General features: G+C 40.2%; 1 protein-coding gene across 2 annotated transcripts in view; it reads left to right on the top strand.

The window, feature by feature from the left end:
• ugp2b (UDP-glucose pyrophosphorylase 2b) overlaps nt 1-12,644 on the top strand; it is a 34,782-nt gene that overhangs the window by 2,778 nt on the left and 19,360 nt on the right. For both annotated transcript variants that reach the window (XM_030441019.1, XM_030441018.1), the window contains exons 2-3: nt 2,189-2,316; nt 4,669-4,776. In XM_030441019.1, the coding sequence (XP_030296879.1) occupies nt 2,218-2,316; nt 4,669-4,776 (207 nt within the window). In that variant the 5' untranslated portion in view covers nt 2,189-2,217. The remainder of the gene's footprint in view (nt 1-2,188; nt 2,317-4,668; nt 4,777-12,644) is intronic.

The raw sequence follows: 12,644 nt of genomic DNA, 5'->3' as shown, positions 1-12,644 counted from the left end.
TATAATGGAGTAGATACATTCTGATATCGATATATCAGCCATTATTTTAAGAGTCTGTTCATAAATACACGTTTTTGCAAAGACCCCTAAAATGTGTTGTCACACAAAGGTAAGTATGTAATGGGGGTAGTTTATTTTACAATCTCATGATAAAACATTATTGTTCCATTTTACACCATTGCTCCAAAACAGTAAACTTAATGATTATAAGTAACCCCTTGTACTTGTACTTGTACTTGTACTTGTACTTGAATATTTCCACTTTCAGTTACTTTATAATTCCACTCCACTACATTTTGAGGCAATAATGATACTTTTTAGTTTCCACAATCATGGAAATTGTGATGGGCATTTGTCAGAACGTCAGTGTGTTAACTAAAAACTAACAAAAAAAACACGTAAACACTTCATTAATGAAAGCAGTTTAAAGCGAAACTCTCGCCAAAAAGCAACCGAGGCTTTATTTGTGATTGAATATGAGTCAAACCTTCGTGTGAAAGCATAATTACGACGAAAGAGGCACTTTTAAGATAACGTGAGTAGTTCATAAACCTTCTTTTTCATAAACTCTGTGTACACAAACAATGTTCTCAATGCTCTTGGTCATGAGTAGAGACCCTGGTGATGCTACGAGCAAAGTTTCATGTTGTGTCGAGCCTTCTTAGTGTTCTAAAAATAGCGATTTTGATGCTAGCATGTCTTGCCCCATGCACTCCCGTTCAAAATTTACGTGCCCAAAACCGAAACTACGGTACATCTTAAAAGTGCCTCTTTCGTCGTAATTATGCTTTCACACGAAGGTTTGACTCATATTCAATCCCAAATAAAGCCTTGGTTTCTTTTTGGCGAGAGTTTCGCTTTAACAATCAAGCAAATGAGTAATGTATACAGCTTAAATGCCATCTATAACCTGTTTATTATGGATCATCTCGTCACATCAGCAGGCTTGCAGATGTTTTTATATGCCCTTCATGACGAACTGTGACAGGAAAGTATCATAAACCCTAAAGACATTACCGTACATTAACAACATGTTTGACCAGAGATTTTATAACGCTGATATACTGTAAATCCATCCTATTTCCTTATGTTGTCACATTCAACCAGAAAGCTGTGTTTCCTGTTGTTGTATTTTATCTGTGAGCCAGATGCAGTGAAGGTCACCCTGTTTAGCTCACTGTGCTACTCTGCTAACCAATGAGAAAATTGCTGATAGACTGACTTTAAGCATTTTAGATCTCACACAAGAATTTATGGCATAGCACAGAGACCCAAACAGGCCCAAAAGGTTAATTTGGTTGCATTTTATTGTATCACACCCCAACAGGGTGATGTGCCTGACGACTTGATTATTCCTCTTAGATGAATGTGTGTCACACGTTGTTCTTTGTCAGCAGTAAAATAGTTTGGCCCAAGGTGCTCGTGCAAAGTGACATTAAAAATAATGAGGCCCAGAGAAATGTCTTGTTTACAGGTATAATTGCACTACTTTACTGTAATTGGTCGCGTTTGCACAGCTGTGGACGGAGCTGTGAAGTGGTTGTTTTCACTTGCTTTAGTTTGTGTGATAGCCCTTATGATACCAAATATTATTAATTAACACTTCTGGTATAAATATATTTATTGGTTAAACCTATTGGGGGTTCCATTTTTTTATTAATTTCTTGGTCCATAAAATATGAGCAAACAATGAAATAGCTGATTGCTGGTCTAGTATCTAGACCACAATATGAAATCATCATTTATCTTGCTTTGTCCATTCAAAAGTACAAAAAAAACCCCAAAATATTTCATTTTTAATCGCATTAGACCAGGGAAAGTAGCAAAGATAAACATTTTTGCCTGAAAAATTAGTCGACCTTCAAATAGTTGCTGATCATTTTTTTGCTGATGGACTTTTTACAGCTTTGATGAATGAATATAGGAATACTTGTTTTTGATTGAGAAGACATTAAGAAATAAACAAACAGACAAGTGCTAAAACCTTTTGGAGGGGCCACTCGACTTGCCTAATTTAGGGAGTCGACTTGACCAAGAAAAAATGACGTGGGACTCTGGTGTGAGTAAATGAAAGGAGCGGAGTTGGAGACAGGAATCATTCTGAGGATCCAGGATATGTAAAAATTCAAATATGTCACAACAGTTTAAAACCACGTTCCCCCATCTTCCCCCCGTCTCGCCCGCCTAGGTCTGAGTAAAGGAGTCGCCAAAGGAGGGATGGCTCAGTTCCAGGAAATGATGCGGCAGCAGCTGGAGAGTTCCATGCACACGGAGCTGGAGAAACTTCTGGGCACCTCCACAGGCGCTGAGAAAGAGGTACAGTCATAAGAACTCTCCGTCTCCGTCTCCCTCCCTCTGGTTCTCCTCGACCATCTGGATGTGATTACAGGGTGGTTGGGTCACTCACGAACACTGGGAAAACACAAAAGTGACACATACTGTAGCACGGTGCCAATGAGGGTTCCACCTACATAATGCAGACACAGACATACGTAAAAGGATACGTCACCAAATTGCAGTATAGGCGAGGTTTTTAAGCAGATATTCATTTGTGTAATCGGCCTATGTCATGATAAAGTGCGTCATTAGAGAGCCCAACTGAGACCCGGTAGATTTGTTCTACTGGCCCAAAATATTATCTGGTTTTGGGAGTGGACACATCTCAGCCCACAGCAGCGAATTAATCAGAAATGAGTAAACTGTCTCCTAAATAGCAGCGAAAAGCCAGACAGAACATCATTTAATCCGTCTCCTGTAGTTTGTGTACACACTCACACACAGTACAAACACACAGGGATTGGCAGTTGCCTCTTTCAGATATTAACCAGGCACCCTCAGACTTCCAGGAATCACAAAAGATGAAGTGATGCTCAGAAAATAAAAAGTCAGTCAGTCAATACGGGTGTGTCCGTTACACAGTCTCACTCGCTAAAGGTTGTTCACAGAGAAGCTGCTGTACTTGCAGTAAGCACTAATAGTTATGCAAGCAAGTAGAGCATATACACATACATACTGAGCTGTAGAGCACACACACTCTCTTAGTTACAAACTGGGCAGGTCTCCAGTGTAAATAGATGCGAAAGTGAATGTAGAGCAGACCACTCACCACTTAGACCAGACCACTTATTTGTTTTGCCAAAGCCCCCGGACTAGAGAGGCGAAGTCATGTCCCTTCCAGTGGACCATCATGGGGCACTAATTTCAGAAAATATATGTGTAATCGTAGTGAAAGGTGAGAGAGAAATATATGTTTTTATCCTGTTTGAATTGTGCCATGAATTACACATATAATGTTGGTACATTTTCTACTCAGTAGTCGCATCTTGTCATAAAACTAATGAAATATGAGACTGTGAAAATACGTAATGAGAAAGACTGCACAGTCAATAGTGACATCGTTTTGTTGAATGCTCACCAAAACCCATAAATGAAACCTTGTAGAGCCGGTCCCATAGACTAACTAGCTCTGTGATTATGGCCAGATTTTGCTGAAACTTCTTCTGTACTGAGCTGGCGGCCATGTTGTAGTTCACTGAGCGGCTTCACACAAAACTAAATGGTATTAATGACAACTTTGACTTTCTTCACTTCACTACTTTGCTACAATTATCTTTCAAATTGCCAACATCGTATGTGTGATTCATGACTCAAGGCAAACAGGATAAATTCACCAAATACCCCATGTTGCTCCGATGGACTGCTGTACAGTTTATGTGGGCACATTGAGGCGCTCTCTATAGATTCTCTTCTGTTTGTAATACACATTTTAGATACGTTATCTTCATTCCTCAAGACCTTAAACAGCATTTTAAATGTCTTTATCATCAACCAATCATCTTCTTGTCAGTGATATTAAAACTAAACAGGTATAAAGCCAGAAAAAGCCTTCACTGGCCACTGACCAAACATCAGTCACAAAACTTTCATAAAGTTGTACATCACATCCTACTTATGTTTTATCAATAATGTCCTTTTGTATTCTACTCATACAAATGTTCTAATCTTTTTAAAAACTTAAGGCTAATACACATAAACCCAGTTATCATTATAAATGTTAAACTCATGTAGCGTAGAGATAAAAGGATCAAAGTTATAATTGCTGATGAAACAAGTAATGCTTGTTCAGCAGCATCACATTTTGCTTCGTACATTCCTTTGTGTCAGTCGTTGCTCGGTGAACATACTGCACTGGTTTAACCTCTAATTACACATAACCAAACCAAACCAAACACAGTCCATATTTGAGGCTTTCCGCTGACTGATTCCTCCTTTATCACAGTCCACTGGTGAAGCAATACAAGTTTCATTTCCTCGATAACCAGCTCTGTTATAAGGAACTTTGGGTGAGTCCTAATAAAGTAAAAGGAATATAAACTAAGAGACAAGAAGAAGGATCGGAGTCAGGTTTTTCCTAACTGTATGATTGAAATCTGCAGTGGGATCAATGATGGCAAAAAATCTTAATAATGTATCTGAGTTTTTAAAAAGACTTTTTTTTTTCTTTTTCTGGAAGTTTATTCGGCTGCCTTCCGTTAGAGAAAGTTGGTAGATAATTGGTCCACTTTGAGAAGCAATTACCACATTTTTCTTTCACATTATCTGGACAAGTGAATTAGGACTTAAGTCGAGGCAGAATAAAGGTTCAAACAAAGTTCTTGTGTTTTTCAGGTCTCCAGGAAAGACTTTGAGGGCTTCACGAATCTTTTCCACAGATTTCTGCAGGTGAAAGGTCCGTCGGTGGAGTGGGTCAAGATACAAAGACCTCCGGAGGACTCGGTAAGTCGTGTTTGTGGATGGTGTTTTTTGCGTCTTTGTGTTTCTTTCTGTTTGGACAATCAATATGAAATGTAAGGATTGAGCCAAGCGCATACACACACTCAAAATCTTTTGTGTAGTCTTGTCAGGAGAACTATAGGCCAGAAGCAATCATAAATACACCAAGAAGTGATTAACATTCAATAGAACGCAGGAATAATCTTCGACCAATGGGCTGCGTTGGTGGGGGCGTGTTGCCAAGGATACATGTGAGATGATGCAACACGATCCAGGAAGTCCAGTTCGAGTCATTTGTTTTGAAATCTGAAGGCTTATCAGACGATTTTTACAACTCAGGGAAGTTTCCACTGTGACAGTCAATATATCCTTGTTTTTAATGATTACAAGACAAACAGTAGACAGAATGACTCTGATGAGATCACAAATTGATCTACCTGTAATCTGTACCATCATGTGTTTGTCTGATCAATGCAGGGTGTTTTCCTCGAGGCCGAATTTACATGTTTTTGTGGGATTTTATGCAGGAGCCCACTGCATCTTACATTGTCGTGGATATGGAGGCTGCAATTTGCCGGCCGTTTGTTTTTGAGCTATAGAGAATTACTAATTACTTGAATTATTCTTACATACATTTAAACCAATCATCAGTCCACACAATTAGATAGAAGCTTTTATTTGAAAATGTCACTTTTGTCTTGTCCTTGGTGGCTACAGATGTGGCACACTGAGCAGGTTCAGAATCTAAATGAAAGCATTCATATGTTAGTGGCGTGTTTTTAATCAAACACTCAGGTGATCAGACTCCCGTCCCAGTACCTGTCAGTCATCATGACAGGCTGTCAATAAACAGCTTTGAGCTGAAGCCAAGGCATCAGTGATATTCAAACATTACTTTTGAATTTCCCTACCACATCGTTAACCACTTCCTCTTTTTTTTTTCATAAAGAGTGGCAGGGATGACGTGAAACTTGGCTAACTTGGATTATTGTTGAAAATATGCTAAAAAAAACAAGTCTTACAGCTAGTCTAAATGGAAGATGTTACTCCTTTATTTCCTCTGATGAAATGCCAGAAAGTCTTGCGTTCCTCGAGTTCATTTGTCTGCTATTTTAACTGTTGTGTCAGCCTCGGGGCATTAGTTACCTTCTACCCTGTTGGTAATTATACGTTTTACATAAGGGAGGGGTGTTGTGTAAGAGGATGTGTTACTTTTTTCAAATAATGGCTCCTAGCATTCCCATTGAAAGTCATCTTTTTCTCATTAAGGCCCATCGATTGCCTGACTCTTGTTTCTGGGATTGACTCAGGCAAACAACACTGTAAATCATTCCTCTGCTTTATGGTGAACTAAACAGTGAACCAGTCAGGTGGTCCATTGTAAAACAGAATCTTCGAGTCTTTTGGGATGAGTGCAAACTAGAATCTACTAAAATGTGGACAGAAGGGTGTGAACTCTTTATCCCACTCATCAGGGTGTAAAATGGCGGATTAGCTGAAACCTGAGTAGAGTCGGTGTCACCTTTGAATCCATTAACAAAACAGAAGCAAGAGGTGTATCACATCACAGAACACCAGTTCAACCACTTCTTGGCTCAGAGGAAGCGCTTTGGAATTATACCCCCACCAAAAAGAACAAAGCATATAAATATTTAGGTATTTTTTTCCACCAGCGCTATAAGGTCATTTCCAGTCAACATGTGTGTAACTTGAGACAGGATACTGCAGGTGTTGAAGTCCATTTCTCCTTTGATTTCTTAAAAAACGCTCCATAGACACCTAAACCAGACATCTCAGTGTTACAGCACCTTCTTGAAAGGGGAGTTTGAATGGCTGAGTTGCATGACAGATGGAACAGTGTCCCTGTAGTCCTATTTGTTTGGACAAAGTATTTGTAAGACACAAATCAATCAGAGCAGCAGGAACACTGGAGCACTGTTTCCAACATTCACAGCCACAGAGAGATGGTTTGCGCCACAATGAATTCAGATTAATCAGGTTAAAACGAAGATTATTAAGGCACGAGACATTTGACACATTAATTCTGGAACAGTGATCAGACCTAGAAGGTGATATTAATGTTTTGTGTACCAAGGGCTGAATGGATTGCGGCAGCTAATAGCAACATGAATCACTCCCGTCTAAAGGTCATAAAAGATACAGTGCCAATAATATATCAGTTTCAACACGCCAATAAAGTTTGGCATCTGATTGCAATTAACCATGCGGTAAAGCTCAACAGAATGTTGACAGCAACAGAGAGGAGAATGCCCAAAAACAAGACTGGCTGTTTTGTTTCTGTTTTTGAGTAACCTCACCTGTCAACCTGTCACCTGTGTGTCTGCTGATGCGCCAAATTGATTGAAACTGTTTTGAAACTCGGCTGTGCACCATTGGCTGATGTTTCAACTGCCTCCTCCGGCGTTACAGTCTCTTCTCGCAAATTTTGTGCCACATCTATGCATATATTTGGTCCTGCAGTGTACCACCTGCTCCACAATGTTAACAACATTCCTTTGAGATATCTGCTGCTGTGAGTTTCAGGTTAACTGACCTCACTTACCTCTGTAGATCATACAGTGAGTATTCACTATCACCCTGGCAGTCAAATAGAGGAACTACAGTGGTCTAAGTTTCCTTTTGAAAGTGCTGTGGGCCGGTCCTGTGCGGAGGCAATCAAAGTGCCAAGTCATCAGTATTTCTTTGAGTTAGCTGCTTAGGATTTCCTTGTTCTCCTTTACTGATAAAGCATATTTTGTAGGACTCTCTCAGTCACAACGGATGCCTTCAGTGCTCTCTTTCAGTTTCCTGCACTCTGGGTTTCCATGCTTTATGTGAACTTCAAAGGACAAGATTGAAAGGTCTAACAGAGGGGGGAAAAAAAAGTGCAAACCTATCTTATTCGGTTTGATCTCAGGGGAGGATCTTTGTAGTCTGAACACAGTGTTTTGTGTCAGTCAAAGTGTTGAGCAGACAGAAGCAGCACTTGAGAGTAGCCAGTGAGTAAATTGAGCAGCAGAAGTACAAGAGTCAGAGTGTTTGGTTTGTCGGTGTAGATCGCATTTATAACCCTGAGAAGGTTCGTAGTTTGGCTTAAATCAGCTGTGACTCAGTTTTGAACTCGGCTAAACAAACCAGTGTTTACTGGAAAGCAACGAATCCTTAATTAAATGATTAAGAAATTTCTTACTAAGAGAAAAAATAGTTGCATCTACAGACACAAAGAAATCCACAGTTCTCGATCATGGTTTACTGTCTCACTACAGTGGTGTCTTTGTTAAAGAACGGGTTCATTTTTTGATGTATTTTTTATTGTGTTGTGATGGAGACAGTATGACTCACAAGAGAACTGAGAGCATCGCAGCTGTGAATGGTTAGATTTGATTTTACTCAAGCAAAACAACATGTTCTTACCGTAAAGAGAAAAGTGTAAAAATATGAATTTCAGCTAGAATGACCCTTCTGGAGTGTGTCTCGATGGCTGCTAAAACACCCGGATATGCCACCAGAAACATGGCTAGTTATGTCCTGACTGCGTATTTCAGCGCGGTATTAAACGTTATTATTGGACGGTTATTTTCGTGCAGCGTAGATGTGACACACATTGTTTTAATTTGAATCAGATTCTGCAGCAGCTTGCATGAATTTGTCTCAGTGTCCCATGATTGAATACCCTGACAACAAACTCTGGATGTAAAATGATTTTCGTATGTGACACACTGTATCTATCATTAGATGCAAATGTGACACAAGTTCACATATGAAAACTATCATGTCTCTGCAGGCATTGTTATGAGGACTTTTAGAGGAGAAGTGCAGTTTCTGAAGCTTCTCTGCTCTGCTAAGATCAAACTTTAAAGTGAATGAGTGAATGTGAAAGTGGCTGAGTGATTCACATTGTTATGTTGCACACTCAGGCAGCAGCTCTACTAAATGTAGTGCTAGTAACTGACTAAAACAGTGTTTCTCAACCTTTGTGACTTGTCCCCACTTGTGGCAGTACACAGGTGTGCTCAGGGAAGGAAACCTGAATTTCCTGCAGTTTTGCTCAGTTGGCCACTCAGCCAAAATCCAACAGAATTCGTTGGAATCAATAGGATGTTGCTGCCTCCTGTTTCCTCCGGTTTCATGCCAGAGATGTCGCTGTCTGGCATTTGTTGGCCGCGTTTGCTTCTGTCTCACTGAACATCGACAAAACTTCCTCAGTTGTTCGCCCTTTACTGCACTCTTAAACCGCACACACACAAACACAAAGCCCGATCTGTCTTTCCCTCTTCAGTCTGTAGCAAGTGAAGAGTAACCGCATCGCCGCCCCCCCGATCCAGAGCCGCCTCATTTATTTTTACGAAGCTGGAGAGAGAGATGGAGAAGATTAAAGATGGAGAGAGCAGCAGGCAAAGATGAATGGATTGTGAGAAGAGGAGGCTTTACAGTGAAATTGAGAGTTACATAAAGAGAAACAGAGGCAGAGAGAAGATTAGAGGTTTGGAGGGGAAAAGTGGCGAGACAAGTATTGAAACAGGGCACATTAAGTGAAATAGAAAATGACAGTGACACACAGTAATGAGATGGGGAAATAGGCTGAGAGTGTGTGTGTGTGTGTGTGTGTGTGAGATGAAGGAAAGAGGGTAAAGAGGCATCATTTGGCAGCATCCTAGTCCTGTGAGTGAGAGTAAAGGAAACAGGAGAAAGGAGAGTAAAGTTTTTATTTTTTTTAACAACTTCTGCCAACGACAGCCAGTGGAATCAAAATCTCCCCAAACCAAATTCATTATTCAGTAGCTTTTTACTCTTGACGCAAATTGCCCACTCACTACTGCGACTAGAGAAGATGACAGGCTGACCTGCCGCAGCAATAATTAATTGGTATATTTTGGGCGTTTTTGAAGCAGTGCGGACAAATAAAATGAAAGATGAGTGGTGAAGTAGACACAGTTATGGACATTTTTTCTTTCTTTTCTCACCGGATAACATCACAGCATAAATTTGAACAAAAATAAAACAAACATAAAGTTGCAACATAAAGAAATTTGTTTCACAAAGTTTCACATTTCTTTGACATCATGAATTTTATTTATTTACAACTCAACATGGGTAGCTTTTTCCGCAGTTTGACATGTTGAGATTGTTTCGGTTTACAAACGTGATGAATTGCACACAAAGGCAGGCAAGAAGTCACAACGTGGAGGGAGCTTTAATGATGAGCTACAGAATTTAAAATCCAAAATGCAAACAACAAAAGGCAGGCCAAGCAAAGTCCAAGGACAAAGTTAAAAAGAACTGAAGGCAAACCAGGAGCCACAGACAACAAAGCAGCAACACAGAGGGACATACAACGACACAAGGGCTAATGAAAAAATGAAACACAGAAAAAAGGACGGGAAAAGGACAAAGACAGGAAGAGGAAAGCCACAAGAAGACACATGAGGATGAATCTTCAAAATAAAACAGGAAAACCAAAAACCCAAAACGTGACTTATAAACTTGTGCTGCAGCGCTGCGACTATTTTCACAATCTTTTTCCCATTTAATCGATTACCTTAAAAAGTGTCAGGAAATAGTGAAAAATATCCATCACAACATCCCTCTTTAGAAAGGTACTCAGTTTATTATCACATGCTGGTTGTTTATCGGCTGGTCTGAGGTCAGGTGACTGAACCTGCCAGGCAAGAACCTCCCGCTGCTGGTATTTAAGAAGCCCTTGCTATCATCAGGATCAGTAAATAATCTAAATGGTCTTCCTGGTTAAATAAAGGTTAAAGAAAATAAAATAAACTTAAATAACTTTAAGCCGACAAAACGAAACGAAATGATCTTAATAATGACAGGAATGTTGATCTTTGTGTGTGTGTGACACTAATTCAGAAGGACTTCTGGATTATCTGCTCGGAAAATTATAGATTAGACTTCATTTAATTCCTGTAGAGACTTTTATTCTGTTGTAAATGTTTCCCCAGCAGGATACTGCTCACGTTACTTCCAGTTAGGGGCCATCTACATGGAAACGCTTTTGTGTAAACGCACGTTTTGCATCTTTTTGGCCGATCGTCCAAATGGATCCTGTAAACGCACTTTTTTTAAAACCTGGTCTTAGAGCGAAAAAATCTGAAAACACTGCACTTGCCTTCACGTTTGGACAGCGAATACACATACTTTGCGTATCGAGAGACTTCGACCTCTTAATCCCGCGACGTCTCATAACAACAACAACAATGGCGCACTACATGCTTGTGTTCGTGCTGCAGAAGATATTGAGCCTATCAGGGTTACTAGGGCAAAATATTCTGCTCCTCTACCACTACGGTCCACACAAACGATTCTGGTTTCCTTGCACTAGCCATTTTCGTCTTCTTCTTGTTTTGTTCAGTTTATTCTTCTACTGTCTGTCTGTATACAGCGCGCAAGCCTTATGTACATGCTCCGTATCGTCTTCTCCGTTTTTGGTGAATTTCAAGCGTCACCTATAGGCCTGGAATATGAACTAAAGCGTGTTGAGTCGTTTACAATGGATCCATTTGGACTCAAATAATCTGGAAGCGATGCAAAGGAAGACGGGGGGAAAAAGATCGTTTTGGTACGTGTGGACATGGCTTTAGGCCTCCCCTGCAGCCACTGAGATTTGCATAATACTGTCTTGGTACTTGACCTCATAGTAAAGGTGAAGTGTGTGTTGGTGAAGCAGCAGACTGCAGCTATGCTCGGCTCGGTTCAGCCCGCCCAATCATGAACTTCTCACTGCATTTTGGGATTTGGTTGGAAATAGTTCAAGGTCAGTCAGCCTTTGCTTTTTTCACATAAGCCCTGAGTAGATAATAAAATCACCATAGAATATCACACAAGTTATTGTCGGTTGACTCACGCGCACATTACAAATGTTTCAAAGATGAACTGGATGGGAAGGCATCACATGTGGCATTGGCCCCATTGATCAGTTGATTAAATGGTCTGTAGATTGTTAGAAAACAGTCAAAAATCTAATCACAGGCACAAGATGACGTCCTCAAGTGTCTGGTGTTGTCCAAGCAGCAGTCTGAAACCAAGAAATATTCGAGTTGCTATAACCAAGACAAGCAGTGAAGTCTTAGATGTCAGAACTTGGAGCTAGATGTTTGCCATTTTTGCTCAAAAATTTCTTCTTTTAAAGTAAAAATGGTTGCCACAAAAGTTGCAGATCAATCGTCTTTTGATTGATTAATCTTTAGCAGCTCTTAATAAGACAATTTACTTGTAAGGACGCATATCAAACTGTGCTTCGGGCGACAGGCTACCAAAGCTATCGAAAAGTAAGATGACAGAAACACTGAGAAGAACGATGAAATGCACAAAACACAGAATCCTTCATGTTAAATGTTGAATAGGGACAAAGAATACAACAGCTCCGGGCTTGCTGTTTTGGTTTTATTTTGAATGAGTACAAACACAGGCTTACATAGGCCGTTACCATGGCAACCAATTTAGATGGGTGTACAGCGCCTTAGTGTGTAAATTTGACCCGATCAGCAACAGTGAGGCCAGAGAGACTCAATGACTGACGACCAATGTAGTCATCTGTGTCCCACTGTTAGACGGATATGGAGCGACAAAATGATACAACATGTTGAATGAACACATGAATGAGGGCTCATGTTGTAAGTCTGCATCTGTGTGTGTGTCTGTGGTTAAGAAGAGATGAGATGAGGTATGGACAACCTTGCGTGTTGTGGTGATGCTGCATCAGAGACAATAATGATGTGGTTTTGTTGTTAAAAGCGTATTTGAATGAGGGAGAGAGAATGGAAAAATACAAATGTGGAGAAATATTTGGTGGAAAAAAATGCACCAGTGTCACACAGTGACAGTTTAGTCTGAAGTGGGCCCTCACCATAAGAGTG

This window comes from Sparus aurata, chromosome 15, assembly GCF_900880675.1.
Source record: "Sparus aurata chromosome 15, fSpaAur1.1, whole genome shotgun sequence".
Lineage (NCBI taxonomy): Eukaryota > Metazoa > Chordata > Actinopteri > Spariformes > Sparidae > Sparus > Sparus aurata.
This window is presented reverse-complemented; position numbering and strand designations above follow the sequence as displayed.